At 34.8% G+C, this 17,858-nt stretch overlaps 1 protein-coding gene across 2 annotated transcripts; it reads right to left on the bottom strand.

Moving 5' to 3' along the window:
* Positions 1-2,602: 2,602 nt before the first annotated feature.
* On the bottom strand, positions 2,603-14,416 carry LOC120088050 (transmembrane E3 ubiquitin-protein ligase FLY2-like). Of its 2 annotated transcripts, none has more exons than XM_039045077.2 (15): positions 13,861-14,416; positions 12,921-12,993; positions 11,958-12,085; positions 11,119-11,234; positions 10,796-10,856; positions 10,620-10,686; positions 10,469-10,546; positions 6,615-6,775; positions 6,428-6,487; positions 6,168-6,261; positions 4,058-4,225; positions 3,509-3,837; positions 3,240-3,353; positions 2,973-3,137; positions 2,603-2,838 (listed from the first exon to the last, which is right to left on the bottom strand). In XM_039045077.2, the coding sequence occupies exons 1-14, from the start codon at positions 14,017-14,019 to the stop codon at positions 3,036-3,038; spliced, it is 1,710 nt and encodes a 569-aa protein (XP_038901005.1). In that variant the 5' UTR covers positions 14,020-14,416; the 3' UTR covers positions 2,603-2,838; positions 2,973-3,035. The 2 variants fall into 2 exon arrangements, with proteins under 2 accessions (XP_038901005.1, XP_038901004.1); XM_039045076.2 differs by having other exon boundaries at positions 10,769-10,856.
* Positions 14,417-17,858: the final 3,442 nt, after the last annotated feature.

A 17,858-nucleotide genomic window follows, 5' to 3' on the forward strand; every position in this document is an offset into this window, starting at 1 on the left:
TCATGTTGGATTTTTGCATTAATATTTTGATATGAAGGAGATGTAATGTTTTGTAGTAAGTCCTATATTTCATCTAATTGAAGAAATATCTATTTATTTTGAGTTTTTCCATTGTTTGTAATATTCGTCATGCTCACTTTGTTTAGTTTTGTTAAAGGTTTAAAAAATATATTTCTTAAGAGTTTATTTTTGTCAAACCAAAATTCTATGTCTTGATCTATTTTGTTAATTATATAGGGTTTAGAAATAATATTTAATTGATTAATATTTTGCATATCGGAATGGGTTAGAGACAGTCGGGTTTGATAATACTATACTACAACCTTTTTTTCAAACTCGTTCTGGTATGTAAAATATTAATCAATTAAATGTTATTTCCAAACTCTTTACAATTAACAAAATAGAACTAAATACAGAATTTTGGTTGGGCAAAATAAACTCCTAAGAAATATATTTTTTTAATCCTTTAACAAAATTGAACAATGTGAGATAGATGAGAGAGAGGACTCCCTAGAGAGAACAAAGGTTCTATATTCAAAATAAATAATCAAAAGCTTCCCATTATAGACCCTAAAGGGGGCGTTTGGTGCGCAAGTTTGGAATGTAAAGCCTAAGAATGTTAAGCCTGGCTGGAGGTTTAGGTAGTCAGGGTTTAAGAAAACTGTATTTGGAATGCATGAATATTACAAAAGAATGGAAAAACTCAAAATAAATACATATTTCTTCCACGGGATGAAATATAGGGCTTATTATCAAAACGTTACATTTCCTTCATATCAAACTATTAACACAAATACCTCTTCTTCAACATGGGAGACTACAAATCTTAAAAGATACATAATCTCTACATATCTTTCTTTAGAAGAAATTAAGTTTCAAAATAACAATGATCAAGAAGTGGTAGCTTTTTCTTTCTATTATAGTAATAGACAAATCCTACACACTTGTAATATCGAAAGTAATAGAAAGTAATAGACAAATCTTTATCCATTATAGTTTTACGGCGGATGAATGATAGGAGATTTGAAATCATCACAAAGCAATTATAAAAGAGAAACGATGAAGTGGGCCATTATTTGCCAAATCCTACATACTTGTCTTCCTCTTTGTCTTTGTCGTATCAATTTTTTGTTCTCCTCTTCTTTTGGTTTGATTTATTGTTCGCTAGAAAATGGGTAAAAAAATGAGTGGAAATATTCTGAATTGCACATCAAAGTATGAATTATTTTAGAATTTAATCAGTATCTAGATGTACCCTAAATGAGGAATTACTGATTTGCCCTTGCATTTTAGAGAACATTGGATTCTTCCGCAAGATTTAGAGTGCGAAATGCTACAAGATGTCAGAAATACAAGATGAACTCATGGATAGTGATTGTTGGATTAGAAATTACTACAAAATTCTAACCCCAAGATTCTAGACAGAAATACCATTTAATCGATCTAACTTTTCATTTAATTCTTAAATTTTAAAATATTACATTTTTAATCCTAAATTTTGAATTTAATTTTTTTTATTTGGTTCCCTAGTTTCTAAATATTACATTTTTACTATTGAGTTTTAGGTTTAATTTTCATTTGGCCCTCAAGTTTCAAATTAACTTTTAACCCTGAGTTTACACCGATGTCCATTTTGGCCTCCGACAATAACTTTTAATTAATTAATTTAAAATAATTATAATGTGAAATTCTAAAACTAACTTTAATAGTGATGAAAAATTAGTAAAAGCTTTTATAATAATTAATAAACAGTGACACCAATAACGAAAAGTGAGTATTCACTAAAAGCCAAGGTTGAAAGTGAATCTTAAAACCACGTAGAACAAACGAAATCAAACTCAAAACTCAAAGGTAAAAGTGTAATATATTGTAACCGAAAATCCAAATAGATAGTCGCTAAAGACTAAAAAGTCACAAAAATTCTATCACTTTAAAAGGCTTGAGATTTGTGGCTTGTTTGTAATGTTACTTTTTAAATATAAAATAAAAATATTTTTAATCACTTCAAAAATCATTCTAGTCTTACATTCTACAAGAGTGTTTGAGGCAAAGAGTTGATTATTATAGTCAAATTATTATAATTGAATTGTAATAGTTTGTATTTTGGTGTAGATTATTTTAATTTGGATTATAGAAATATATATTCGAGGTGTAAACTATTTTAGTTTAAGAAAATAATAAACATTATAGTAAAGAATAAAAAAATGATAAATGTAAAATAATAAATACTGTAACAAATGAGAGTTTTAAAATAGTGTTAACTGTAACTAATAGAAAATACAAAAGAATATTTACTTAAAGAATACAAAATAATATTTACTATAACAAGATGTGATTATTACAGTCTTAAGATAGTACTGACTCCAAATATACCATAAATATCTACCAGATTTGGAGTAAACTAAGAAAACAGTTGAAACATAATTGTCAGACTACTTGTTTTAGTTCCATTTCAGAAGTGAAGCCATTACATGAATCTGAGTCCCTTACAACCCTACCATGAGATAGTGAATGAGGGTTCCAAAATGACCCTGAGAATGCAAGATGGTAATCAGTATCTTGGTTATAAGTTTTCCCAAGGGAGTGTCCAGTGCAGTGCAAGTTAAGAGTTAATATTACTTTATTATTTTAAACAGAATACAAAGATTCAAACTAAGAAGAGATTCACTCACATCTACTACCCTACTGAACTACAGATATTGTATCAATGTACAGAAAAGATATACATTATACAAACAATAAAGATCAGCTACTGGATGTGTTTGTTGAAGCCCAACATTTTGTAACTCTCTATATAACATCTTAAAGCTGCTTCAAAGCTGCCCTTGTTTTCCCAACCTGAGAAAGAAATGGTAGAAATATGAAGATGAAGCCACTTGCTGCCCTTGTAAAATAAGGTGCAACTCTCGAATTATTACAAAGATGTTAGATGCATGCCTGGAAACAATGTTTTCTTAAAAGATTGTACATACCAAAATTTGGGGGCAAGAAAATGTCAGTTGATTGTAAATAAATGTAGATACAACTAGATACGATCAGGCAGGCGGCAGCAAACGGCGGCAAGTCGGGCATTCCATCTTTATATCCATCCATCTTTGTAAGCAAACGGAATGGAAGAAATGGTCACATGGAGTAATCTATAGGAAATGAGGCACCAAGTTAGAATTGATCATGATATGGTGAGTACTGAGAGGCTAATAGGTTACTGAAAACCAGGGCAACAAATCGTGCCGGCATACCATGCAATCATTAGGGCGTGAAACGTCTATGGTGGTCATGCAAATGACGCAATCTGTAGCGTGATTCCCATTTTGATCTATCCTCCGGTAGTAGCTGTATTTCTCGGGTAGAATCTGGGACAAATTATGCCAAATCAATGACAATAATATGCCGTATACATGCCATGGCAGAGAGCGAGTATATTGGATTAAAGCCGGGGGAGGGGCACGACAAGATGTACTTATTTATGTAGCAACCACAGAGCGAGATAATATTCCTCGGTCCTAACCTGACGAGGGATGAACCACCGGGATCCAAAGTAGTGCTGAAGAAGAAGAATGGCCACTTGGAGAAAAGTAAAGACGCCCAAACAAATGCACCAAGTTTTATCAGTCTGAATACGCATGAAATTGTGGGGGCAGCCGAACACATATAATGGAATTGCAAGCCGAGTTATAGTTATTCCTAAGATGTAATGTATATGCAAAGGTTTTCTCGAGTCACGAATAACGTTGGTGACTATCTGAGGTATCCAAAAGGAGTACATGAGAAGGAGAATCGGTCTCAGGAAACGATGCAACTCGTACATAAGGAAAATGCCTCCCAAGAGAATTCCATCTGCAGATAGTCATGAACGTTTGATTAAAATTTGAACAGAACTAGGAATCAGGTAAGCTAGCATATGAGAAGAGATAAATGGTGATCATAATTTGATACCTAAATGGCACTAGTCACAACTCGCAATGATATACACTCTTTGTAGAAAGGAATAAAATGAACTTTCCAGTCGAATTCCATATGCAGAATAAAGAAATTTCGGTTGAGATATGATACTCACAGAAACGGCTGTATAGAACTGAAAGTTCGCGTCTCATGGTTTCCCAACCTTCTCCATTGTTCATAGGCCTACTGGCTTTCCATATTGCAAGAAGATATCTCATCTCAAAAATTGAGAACACAACGAACTTGAAAAATGCAGCAGTTGCAAAAGCATTAAATAAGGATTCTGAAGAAAAGACAGCAGCATGGTTAAAGTAAAAAGATTTACTGGAAAAAATCGACAATAATTATAAAATGTTAACTTACACATTAAAAAAGGAGACCAAATTAAAAATAAATTATTCAAAGCACGGGTTGCCACACACAAAATTATGAACTCTACACTTGAAGAATTTCCATCTAATAGAGACAAATTAGAAATCTTCAAAATGTCATGAACGGCTTCAACCTCTATGTGACTGATAGAGGCTACAAACTTCACAACTAGATGGCAATATAAACCAAATGGAGGCTACACACTTTATCCTTTTTCTGGATAGGGTGGGACACATTACTGATGAACATCTTCAGACAAAACTGAAGTCCTTATAAATACAGAAAATAACGTGGCCAAAATCACAGAGAATATCAAATATTAAGAGTTAGTTTGGTTTAACTTTTCAAGCATTTAATTTTGAAAATAAGTCATTTTGGAAAAAAAATTGAAGTGTTTGGCAAACACTCAAAATAGCTTTGAAAACATTTTCAAGATGTATTTTAGACCATTTTTATCAAAAGAGTTTAAATAAAAATGATTTTTTTGAAAAATATTTTTTTCTCCCATCAATCCAAACAGCTCTACTAGTAGTGATTAGTTGATGGAAATCTCATACTGTAGCTTTAGAATAGGGGCTCAATGTTAAGGCTGCTTTAAACTCCAAAACTTCATTCCTTTTCTGCATAAGGTGGGACACATTACGAAATCTTCAGACAAGACCAAAGACCTTATAAATGCTCGACAGAAAAGTACATGACCTTATAAATGCTCTACTAGTAATGATTAGTTGATGGAGATCTCATACTATAACCTTAAAATAGGGGCTCAATGTTAAGGCTGCTTTAAACAACAAGCATTGCGGACTGTCTCCAAAGGGAAGTCATGGAAACTTGAGAGGCCAATCAGAAACAACGGTGATATCATCTCAAGGCTAATTTTTATTTTATTTTATTTTATTATTATTATTATTTTTTTTTTTATAAAACTCAAGGACACAAATGTCAAAGCAGTAGACCTGTTCCTATTCAAGGCAGGATTTGTTCAAGTAAGTTCGTACCTCATAGCTCATATATAAAAAATACCCGTAAAAAATGATTTCAATTTTGCACTTAGCACTTTAAAAAGTTTTCATTCTACCCCCAATTTTTTAAGTTTAGTGTATTCTTCTGGTAGCAATCTCCATTAAAATGCCTAATGATCAATGCTGTCAACAACTCATCAACCTGAAGAAATGGGATGAAAATCATCTCCTTTCTATACCATATGTCTAAAAGTCCACTAAGGCTCCCTAAAATCTTCTTTGAAAAATGATAATTGCTTTCATAGGGTTCAGCATCTTACCAAAGATCTTCTTCACTACCTAAACTCAAGAAGGCCCTCTAGCACATGTTCTGTCTTGGCAAGAAAAATCTTGGTTATCACTATAGCAAATATCCTGACCACTCCTTGCCTCAATTGCAAAACTTTTTCCCCTAGTATCTGCGCTAATAACATTGGATAACCCTTCTATCATTCTTAGGAAGCTTTCTTGGTAACTTTCCAGTTATCCTTTTAGTTCAAAGTCTTATCAATCGACAAAACATAATCATCACAGAGTAACTCCCTGGAGAATCAGTTTCCCCTCAATATCCTAACGATGCTTCTAAAACTTTCACAGAGCCAGGTAATGGAAAGATTGAGACACCCTCTCCCCTCCTCTCCTTGCTACCAATCACCACACTGAAGCTATTCTTCTTAATCACTCAAAGTTACTAGGCTAACCTTCTCACAATTAAAAGTTGAAACTACATTCCAAAATATGGTCTTTACCATGAATTCTAGAGGATAGAAGATAATTTTACAAGTTTGAAATATATGAAACACAAGTAACAACAAAATGGAAGCTGGAAATCACAATATAGTTTTAACTTACCGACTAATATTCCTGCAGTCAAATGCAGAAGACATAGATAAGCATCCATAATAGCCTGCTGCCCGATCATCAGTATTGAAACTTTGGCAGCGCCCTGTGAGATACAAATGGATGAGTTAAAGGTATAGATGAGTTGAGTTGCCCAGCAACTATAGCTTAAAAGAAAGTGAAATAGGTAGAGTATCAATATCTGACACGTCACCAATATCAGAATGCATGGGAGAACCTCAAAATAAATGTTTGCAAGTAAAAGTCCTTACAGATTGAGTGTTGCTATGTTCCATCTGCCGAATTAAGAGAAGTACTTGAAGGAAAGAGATCTAATGAAATTTTGATAAGAAAACCAACCAAGTTTTCAAATATATATAAGGAAATCGTTTTTCCCCTTTAAAAAAAATACTCGATACATAAATGTAAGAAAAAGTCCAACAAACATAAAAAGGATACAAAAGTGACCATCAAGGTATAATTCACTGCTTTGTTGTAGTAGATCTCAATGTTCACAGAAGTGGCATTTAATGCTAAGGGTGAAAAGCAATCTCCATCATCGTCTACTGCAGGAGACTCCATTAATCCTTCAATATGGTAATGATCATGTTCTCCATTTACTGCAATGTATATAAGTCACAAGGAGAAATGCCAAATTGCAAGGGCAGTTGAATTGAGAAAAGGATAAGGAAATCTACTACAAAAATCCCCGTTAATTTCATGCACTTCTTAACCTATTGAACATCCATTCAAGTGCTAATTATTTTGATTAAATTTTTTACAAGGTTGGGCATCAAGAGAACTACGCCCTGTAATCATCTTTAGGTGCTTTGGGGTCTCCCCTTTATTTCATTTATTCAATGAAATGTTTCTTCTCTAAAAAAATCAAGAGATCTACGCCCATGAGCCTAGGGTTCACACTTCACAGAGACACGATTGAATGTACTTCATTGCACTAGAAATAAGGTCAAGCAGGATTGAATTCTCTATCATTGTGACATTGATCATCAGATGAGAAATGACAAGAAAACTTTTCCTATTGAAGTTATACTGGGGATTCTGAAGAAATATATAGCAAAGTTCTGAACATGATATTTAACTTCACGTGGTCATGTTAAAATCCTGTAATGTTAGGAAGCTGAAGTTTTGTTTAAGATTTTGAAGACAACTCAAACTGGATGCAAACACATAATAAATTGTTTTTGGTTGAAGTTAAGAAAGGAAGAGGCATCAGGTCAGTGAAGGAGATGGTCCCACTCAACTATGACCGTGACAATTTCACTTATAAAACTGCTAATGATACCTTCTGCAAAGCACGGTAGCTGAGAGAAGAAGCAGGCATTACTCTTTGGCTTCATTAGAATTTAAGGTTCTACTTTATCTACCTTAACATACAAAATTGTGGCAAAAGCCTTAGCCGAGCGACTAAAAAAGGATTATGCATGATATCATAGCACCCACCCAAAGTGCCTTCATCGAAGGAAGGCAAATCTTAGATCCGATTCTCATAGCCAATGAAGTAGTCGAAGATTATAGGACTAAAAGGAAAAGTGGGTGGATTCTCAAATTAGACATGGGGAAAGCATTTGATCGGGTAGATTGGATTTTTCTTGAAAAGGTCCTAATTGGAAAAAAATTTGATGCAAAATGGATAACATGGATGATGGGCTGTATCACAAATCCAAGATTCTCTATATTCATTAATTGAAGACCAAGAGGCCGAATTATAGCTTCAAGTGGTGTTTGTCAAGGGGATCCTCTATCACCCTTCCTTTTCCTTTTGATAAGTGAAGTATTGAGCTCCTTGATAGCAAGGCTTCATGAAAAAGGCTTATATGACGGTTTTCTGGTTGGGAAGGAAAAAGCTCATGTGTCTATCTTACAATTCGCGGATGATACCTTGATTTTTTGCAAATATGATGTACAAATGCTTGATAATCTGAGGAAAATCATAGAATTGCTTGAATGGTACTCGGGGCAAAAAGTGAATTGGGAAAAATCAGCAGTAATTGGAGTTAATTTAGACGATCAAACAATTATCACAGCAGCTGCAAGACTGAATTGCAAAGTAGGCAAATTGCCTTCCACATACCTTGGATTACCCTTGGGGGGCTATCCAAAGCAAGTCTCCTTTTAGCAACTGGTCATTGACAAAATACAAACCAAGCTGGACAAATGGAAAAAGTACAATATATCAAGAGGGGGAAGAGTAACACTCTGTAAGTCTATTCTTTCTAATTTACCCACTAACTAATGTCCTTATTCCGTATGCCGAAAAGGTAGCTTTCAATAGATCAATTGATGAGAAATTTCTTTTGGGAAGGGCACAAAAGGGGTAAAATTAATCATTTGATAAAATGGGAGATAGTCTCTCGAAATCAAAAGGATGATGGATTGGGCCTTGGTGGGCTAAAAAAGAAAAACTTGGCATTACTTGCCAAATGGGGTTGGAGATACTTTAATGAAGACGATTCCTTTTGGCACCAAGTTATTGGAAGCATTCATGGAAAGGACTTTTTTAATTGGCACACAGCAGGAAAATTTAATTTAAGCCTTAGAAGTCCTTGGATGCATTTCAAGAGCATGGATTAAAGTTGAAGCCTTAGCACTTCACAAACTCGGAAATGGCAACAGAATCAGATTTTGGTTGGATTCTTGGGCAGACAAACTGCCTCTAAATGTACTCTACCCAAAAATATTTAAGATTGCTCTCAGTCCTCAAGGATCAGTAGCAGAACATTGGGATTTCACTCATTCTTCATAGTCAGTGGTCCTTAGAAGACTCTTGAAAGGGATGAACTAGAGGAATTTCAGAGTCCTATTGGGCAGATCTCAAGGAAAAAGGTGATAGACAGCCCCGATTCTCGATTCTGGTCGCTAGAATCAGGGGGTACTTTTTGGGTCAAATCATTGGTTGATCATCTCCAAAATCTCATCCCCACTGGAAAAAGACTTAGAAAAGGCAATTTGGAAGATCAAGAGTCCGCGCCAGGTCAATATCACAATTTGGATTATGATTTTTGGATCCTTAAATTGTCCAGAAACACTTCAAAGAAAACTCCCCACACACTGTTTGTATCCTTCAATTTGCCCCCTTTGTATGGCAAATAATGAAACCCAGCAGCATCTGTCGTTCCAATGCTCTTACACTATTAAATGCTGGCAGAATCTTTTTAATATTTTTGGCATCAAATGGGTATTTGACAGGTCCTCCCGTGAGAATACATGGCAGATTCTAATTGGACCTAAGCTGAAAGCAGCCCCAAGAGTGCTATGGAGTAATGCAATCAAAGCACTATTATCGGAAGTGTGGTTCGAGAGAAATCAAAGAATATTCCATAATAAAGCAACCCATTGGCTTCGTTTTGAAGCTGCAAAGCTTAATGCCTCCCCGTGGTGTTCCCTTTCCAAATTCTTCCAAGATTATTCAGTACAAGACAAGTCTAAATTGGAGCTCTTTTCTCAAGCAAGAGTTTTAACTTCGTTTATTTGTTTACCATCCATATCTTGTAAGGGCGTAGGTGTTGTTTCCCCTAGCCCGTGTTATTCTTTTGGCTATATTGCTGTGTTTTTATTCTACCATATTGAGATAGATTGTAAGGAAATGATGAGGACGCTAAGGGGGTATTAACCTAGTTAAGATGTCCAAGTGCGTCCCCTGATCCATAGACCTTTTTGCTCATTGTATAATCCTCTTGTACCTTGAGCATTAGTCTCAGATCAATAAAGAGACTCGTTTTTCCTTTTCACAAAAAAAAAAAAACCAAAGAAAAACAAAAACTTTGTCTTCTCCTACTGCAAAGACAACCATGATTGTCACTCTTGTTAAGAATGGTAGAAAGGAAGAATGCTCTAAGTTTTTGGAAGACATCACAAATAGTAGTTGCCTTCCAGATGGGTCTAAGGACAAGGAAATAATTGAAGGGATTTATTTGGCCACAAAGAATCTGCGGCTTATATGTTTCTCGAATAATGTAAAAGAAACTTCTTTCTCCAGAAATAGTTGCTTATAATGTTTTTTCAAGTTTCTCAATGGTAATAAAATGAGTAATCAAGCACTTAAGCTTTATGAAAAATTGAAAATTTGCCAAATCTCTGATGCAATTCTCTATTAATTGTAATATCCAAGCAATCCACTGGCTTTCTGAATACATGAGGAAATGCTACAATGTTGTGTACTCTGTCCGTAAGTTCTTAACTACTGGGAAAAACGAGTATAGCTACGTCCACACAACATTGCCTTTTGGGAAGAACATGATTGGGAGAAGAAAACATAAAAGAAAGCACGAAATATAGGCTGAGACATCAAGTACCATTTTGTGCAGAAGAGAAATATGATATTTGAGCTGCTATTTCAATATTGCAATGCTTCTCCATTTCATAAATTGGTGCTGCAATAAGAAAGGAAAAAATCAGTACTGACATAAGTGAAAGTGGTTTGAAGTCCAAGTGAGGGAAAATTACAGTGGCTTCTTCTCCACATCTTATCTTGTGGAGATTCTTGGAACACCTGGGAGGAGAAAACTCCAAGCTGTTCAGAAGTTATTTAGAAGCTTCATCAGTAAGGATAATTCACATGATGAAATCAACTGTATTATTTCAAGAATAACAACATTTATCCTCGAAGGAGGAAGCCTTGCCAGATGATAGGGATTGGATAAGATACTGTCCACTTCTTGTTTATATTCTCCTCCCTTTCCACTGTAAATAGAAAATGAGACTAAGTTTTCGATAGAAATTCAAAGGACACAAGTAGAATAGTTTTAATAGTTCAATCGACATAACCCAAAAACAAAAACCACCACTATAATAAACTAATAAAGACAATAGAAAGAGGACGAACTGAGAGAAATTGGAAATGGCAATAGCACATCTCCCTCAGACCCTCACAATATGGCAATTATAAACACAAAGTTAAGGAATGACAATTTTTTAGTCAAAAGAGAAGCAACTCGAATTTTACCTGTTAGCTACCATCCGGAGCTGTCTAAAAGGCCAAATATATACACCCTCAACCTTAATTTGAACTCCACCAACATCATGTTCGTTACCAATTACATCATGAAAAATAACAACACCCTGTCATCAGCATATTAAAAGACATAAAACAAGCTCCAGATTAGAAAGATGTGCAATAAGATAAAGGTTAAAAAAATAAAGAAATTGGCATACATTAGTATCATCCAAACTCTAAAGGCACGAGCACAAATGTGAGATGTATACAGAAAATAAATATCATGGCAAGTGAATGCCATCAATGATACTAACGTTATGGAACGGAATGCAAGTGTCCATTGAGTTGTAAACAGCACCTTTGATTGAATGCAAAGTAGATGCCATTAAATTCGTAGAGTAGGCATACAAAAGGAACGCCCTGAAGTAAGCTAGCATATTTAAATATAGATATAATAAACTTCAACATTGAAATTACTCACAGGAAGTTGTAGAATAAAAGGGTCACTTAGCTCAGGTTAAAAATCCCAGATATGTTTGTGAGATAACTTTCTTAGGGCCAACCTAGTCTAAAGTCTATATTTAGTAAGTTCGATACCAAAACGAAGAAACAGATCTATCTAGCGTGGAAGAGATTTTTAAGGAGAAATGAGGGAAAACAAGAGCACGGAAATTCTTATGTTCCAAAGCCAAAATTTGTGCAATAATTTACCGATCTTAATGACTACCAAAAAGCAAAAACAAAGTTCCATTTGAGTACATAAATACACAATCACGTCTATCTCTAGTGCCTCTACACTGGACACAGTTGAATGGTTTAGTCTTTTCATTGACACTGAATGTCCTCACCTGAACATAATGTACACCAGATATTTTGGTTGGCGTACTAATTAATTCGATAATTGAATTGCCATTGGAATTTCTGAAATCCGGAAACCTGGAAGAGTTATTTGTGGAATCTAGAAAACTCCAGCTGCCTGCAATTTACATTTCCATTCAAGAAATTAGTTCTTATTATAGTTGCCACTTAGTGTGAGAAACACATTCCTCTTTAACATTATTTTGTTTCCACTTTTTGCAAGTTTGAAGAGCTTTTCATTACTTCCCCAATAAGAACTTCCTTTAATTGTAAATTTCAATCACTGAAATTGTCAAAATAAATACGCACATTGACAGAGATCAAATTAATCCACAACCGCAGAGGAAATAAAGCACTATAGCAGGTCTATTGGGTGTTCAACTCATAAGACAAGATATTAATAAGGAATTGCAGACATCTTTAAGCAATAAAAGAAATCAAGCATAAAAAAATTTCAGCAAGACATGTTCTTAACAGTTTATACTGACTAGGGGCAAGCCAAACATATTATTTCAAACATTTACCAAACACGAAAAAATCGTGTAAAAGAAATGCTAAGTGGCTAAAGTTGGGCTCCATTTTGTTGTAACTTGTAAATTTCAATCACTGAAATTGTCAAAATAATTAAGGACATTGACAAAGATCAAATTATTCCACAGCCACAGAACAAATAAAGAAATATTAGCAGGTCTACTGGATTTTCAACTTGTAAAACAAGCTATTAAAAAGGAATTGCAGACTTATTTAAGCAATAAAAGATAATCGAGCACAACAAATTTTCCGCAAGAAATATTCCGAATAATTTATAGTGAAATGATATTATAATTGACACAAGTATCTTCAAATATATTATAATGACACGAGTATCTTCAAACATTCACCATACATGACAAAATCGTGTAAAATAAATGCTAAGTGGCCGAAGTTTAAAACTATGATGGATAAGTGCAAACCTCTATAAGTTCCTGTAATATTCCACTCAGAAAATGGACCCAAATCACTTTTATCTTTTCTTACAAACAACCACTGCAAACAAAAAAGATATGTCACCATAACATATTAACAAAGGACCAGTATTTTTAATAGTTACAGATTCAAAGTTGGATCACTAAAAGGATGCAATTATCAGTAAGCAGTAACAAATGGTAAATAATTTTGACTGACATGTCAACTTGGGGAATTGGAAGAAATTATTTATTAAAAAAAAAAAAGTGACAATTCACGCCATTATATATCCATAAACATTATCTATGACATGAAAGGAACCAGGTCTCTTGAAAAGGAAAAGTTCAGACTTAATTAAATGGAGGAGCTACATACGAAAATAAAAAGAAATGAAATCCTAGCGATAGAAGATAAAGAAGAGAATAAAAAACTCATCAGAACTAGTGGAATGGCATCGGCTAAGTAAGCCTGAGGCTGAGAACTGCTGTTTATAACAGTTAAGCTAAGTCTCTAAAATAGACAATGTGTTTCCACATTGCGTACAAGAAAGTTTAGCACAACAGAAACAAGTAAGCGGTCCCTTGATTTTGATACGACGTTACCAATTCCCCATTGCGACGTTCAAATATTGTTCGAGCAGTGAATCTCACACACTTTTCTAAATTATGGATTTCAGAAACGGACTTCATAACTGGGGATATGGTATTTGTAGCAAGTCATTCAAAAGTTATATTCAGAAAACAATCTCTTTCATAACTCATGCTTGTACAGCTTATTGAGACATTGCAAAGAAAGCAGGTATCATCTAAAGCTCTCAAAATCAAGTCAAACTTGTAACGTATATGGGTACTCAAATTCTTTCTACTATATTGAATATTGCAACAAACTTAATCAAGAACATTAATCAGCATCAAAGCCCACAAAAAAAACGAAAAATAGTCTACAAACCTCGTCGCCCCATGATCGAGCCCTCTCCCGCAATGGTCTTAGACCATCCACAGGCTGGGAAACCAAAAATTGAACAACCCACAAAGCAAAAACAGTTCTGGAAAAATATCCAAATCTTCTCTGGAACTCCGAACACCCAAAACCTTCTCTGCTCACCATATCAGGAAAAGATGCCTAATTATCAACCATAAACCTCAATGATTCCAATCGGCGAGAAATACCCAAGAGAAATAAAGCCAAACCCATTTGAACACAGAGCTTAAAAGACGATTGGGTTGCTTCAATTGGAGTCAAAACACAAGAACTACCAAGAAGCACGACACCCACAGTCGGATATAGATGGTGAAAGCTGAGCGACTAATTAACCTTGTGAAGCAAGAGCAAAATCGAAAGCCCTCGATTCAACGGATGCTGCTGATCTAGTTTTACTCATAAACAAATGCAAATAGTACAATTGAGACCTGTTCTGTACAAAGGTTAGAAGAAGCCTCGAATTTTGTATAAAGAAAAAGAAAATACAATAATTTAGTCCTTTCATTATTTTGTATATTGGGACAAAGGAGCTCGCGTGCGTGTTTCTTTTAAATCTCTTGATGCAAAGCTGGATGGATAATTAGAGGCTGCTAATGGTTGACTCACCAAATAATGTTCTCTTCTTCTTCGGTTGTCAAGTACTTTTCCTTTCTTAATCTAAGTGTTACAATAATTGAGGAAAGTTCCAATTTTTATATATAAATTCAAAACTGAGTTGCAAATAGTCATATTAGTACTGTGGATTTAATCATTCAACGTAGATATGAGGTCGTCATTTCTATTATATGGTAATAAAATCGACAAACATTTAAAAAAATAAAAATAAAATATCATTAATGTGAGACTTCCTTTGGAGTTACAATAGATTTTAAAATAATTGTTGTGTAAACCCCTAAATTCGATTTACTAGTTAATTATGCTTAAGTTCTCTTAATTTTGTGTTCAGTGTCATTATAAGTCTATGTTTATGATAATTGTAATGTTTGTAATAGTATGAAGTGCAAGAGCATGTATGAGATGTTAAGGGAGAAGAAAATTTCAAGTGTTAAAGGATGGCCCTTGGGCCTTTTTTAAGGTAGAAAATATTCTAAGTATGAAGTGTGTGCTTTCGGGTGAATTGAAGAGGGGTTCACACTTAGAAGGAAAATGGAAGGTCCATGCGACAAAATCCTGTCAATGTATACGACCAACTCTTCCAAAATGCTACGCGGCCAAGTATTTAAGGAAGGGAAACTATGCCCAACCCATGAAGTATGTGGAAGGTCGTGAAGGAAGTTAAGTTAGTTGTCGAGTTTGATGTTTAGCCGAGGCGTATGAGAGAAGTATGCAACCGACTTCACCTAAGGTGGAGAAGGCTAGTATAGACAGCATGCAAATAGCTAAATTGCCTAGACAAACACTCCAGAGGGGATGCTAAGGCAAAATGCTAGAATGGTATCAAGAGAATCAGCGGCTGTGAAGTTTAGAAGTTGGCAGTCAAGACTGCCATGGACAGATGCAATGATGGGCCACTCAGTTGATATGAAGAGGTGATTTAAGGAAGTAAAGATTAACTACGTAAGGTGTGCTCAGAACACCTAAGACAAGGCAATGCGATTATGACTAGAAGTATTTGATAATCAGTAATGGGGCCTTAGTGATCGCAAGTTCTGTGCGATGAAGCATTCGGCTCAATCATATTGGGAATGTCCTAAACTCACAGTTCATAAATAGTGTTAACATATTTTATTTATCAATAAAAATATTATTGAGTATTTTATTCAATAAAATTATTGATATTGCATTCTATTGTGAAAATCCAATAAACAAATCCATGGCTATAGTATAAATACTTTAACTTTATGTGGTGACATAAAATAGGATCAAGTTATAGTATATAGCCAAAATGGTTTATAAGTATATGGATGAAATTGGGTATTTCATCCTACTGACACTATTAAATGTGGTCTATTTTGTATACTGATACAAAGGATGTGATCCAAATATAATTCATGTAGAGACATGTAAGTGAGGCATCCTATGCAATGAGTATGTATAAGACCGGACCTCAAAATAGTCACTTTTCTTTATAACAACGGTTTATTGTTAAAACTGACTATTTCATACTTAATGACCTAGGGTAACTCGATCTTAATCCTAAGCTTACTATGAACTCTTATTTATTTGGGATTATCCTTTGATTTGCATAAGTGAGAGCTGTCCAATAGCATTGCTCAATAAGCCTCCCATTTTGGAGATAAAACCGGATAGATAGTTGGGGACATAGCTATGCAAGATGAAATTCACTCCTACCTAACTTAGGGTTAGAAGATAGGTTGTTCCCTTAAGTTTTGATGTCTAGTCTTGAACAACGGGGCTCCGCCCTCTCTTGGTAGAGAGAGTCATGATTTATAAGTTGTACTATAAATCAATTGTTCAATAGAGGATCAGTGGAAGCTTAAGGAGCAAGATGTATTTATAGGGGTAAAACGGTAATTTTGACCTAGCTATAAATATGAACGACCTATGAATGATCGACTTACCGATTATGGTTAAAATAGACAAAAATACATCTATAGTGAGGAGAGTGTTGTTGGGGTTGATGTCCTAAAGTCTCGTGTCCTGTAGTTTGTAAACAGTTTATACGAACGCTTGTGTTGTATAATATATGATATTTTACTTCACATCTTATATTTTGCTCGATTGCATGTTTTATTTGCTTTACCACAAACCAAGAAATATAAAATCTCTGGTTATCTGTATGTAACTTAAACATGTATGTAGTGACATACAAGTGGATCATGTCTTGAGTGATAACCAAAATGGTCTGTAGTATATGAATATAGGAAGGAAACCTTATCCTGAAAATGCTACGGAAGCGGCCTGCTTTGTGGAATGGTCACAAGTGTCGTGACTTGTCACAGATGATTTGGTCCTGATCATTCGTGTTGGGGACATGCGAGCGAGGGTGTCCTATACAAAGAGTTTGTATAAGACCTGATCACAAAGTGTTAATGTCTCGTTATATAACACCGTTCATGATAGAGACTTCATTTCACTAGGATGACCATGGTAACATGACCTCAATCCTGAGTGAATTGGGAACTCCTGCCATTGAAGACGGTCCTTTGATTTGTATGAGTGCGAGTGGCCAGGTCGCCGATTTAAACCTACCATTTTGGGGATTCGTCTGATTTGGGAGCTGGGAACTTAGCTACACAAGATGGAATTTACTCCTTCCTCGAAGCATGGATAAGTAGATAGATAGCTCCCTTAAGGGTTGATTCCAAGGCTTGAACGATGTGGCGCCACACATCTTCTCTTGCCCCGAGAGGTGTTCACACATAGTTAGACTATGTTGTATTGTTCGTTAGAGGAATCAGTGGTACTTAAGGAGTGAGATGCAACTACAGGGGCAAAACGGTAATTTGGTCCAGTTGTACTTACGAGCATCTGTGAAGGGTCATCGTATTCATGATTGGTTATATCTGATGGACATAGAAATATATCTGCGGTAGGAAGAGTTCAGTTGTTGGTCTTTAGTGGAATGTCTGACAGTTAACAGATGGTGGATCTCGTGGTTAAAGAATTTAGTCAGCTATTCACGTACTGTTGGAGCTTCGAGCCACAAGTCCATTAGGTCTCCTGGGTAACTTGGATAAAGTCGAGAATCAGTATTTGGATTAATTTAAAATGTTAAAATTGACAAGAGGAAGTTCGATTATGTATGATATAATTGAACTGGTCAATTATATATGATATGATTAACTAAATGTATGAGATACATTATTTTGGAGAAAATTAGATATAAATATAATTTATATCAAGTAGAGGAGAAATTACTATAGTGGATATGTAATATCAAATTATAGGGTAAGAATGTAATATGATTATATTTATTAATTATTTAATTGGTTAATTATATGATAATTGACCTAAAATTTCTCTCGGACGTGCGTTAGTGGGAGCAGCCGCTTCGGTTATGG

This window comes from Benincasa hispida, chromosome 10 (assembly GCF_027475165.1).
Source record: "Benincasa hispida cultivar pf3 chromosome 10, pf3_genome.v1.1, whole genome shotgun sequence".
NCBI lineage: Eukaryota > Viridiplantae > Streptophyta > Magnoliopsida > Cucurbitales > Cucurbitaceae > Benincasa > Benincasa hispida.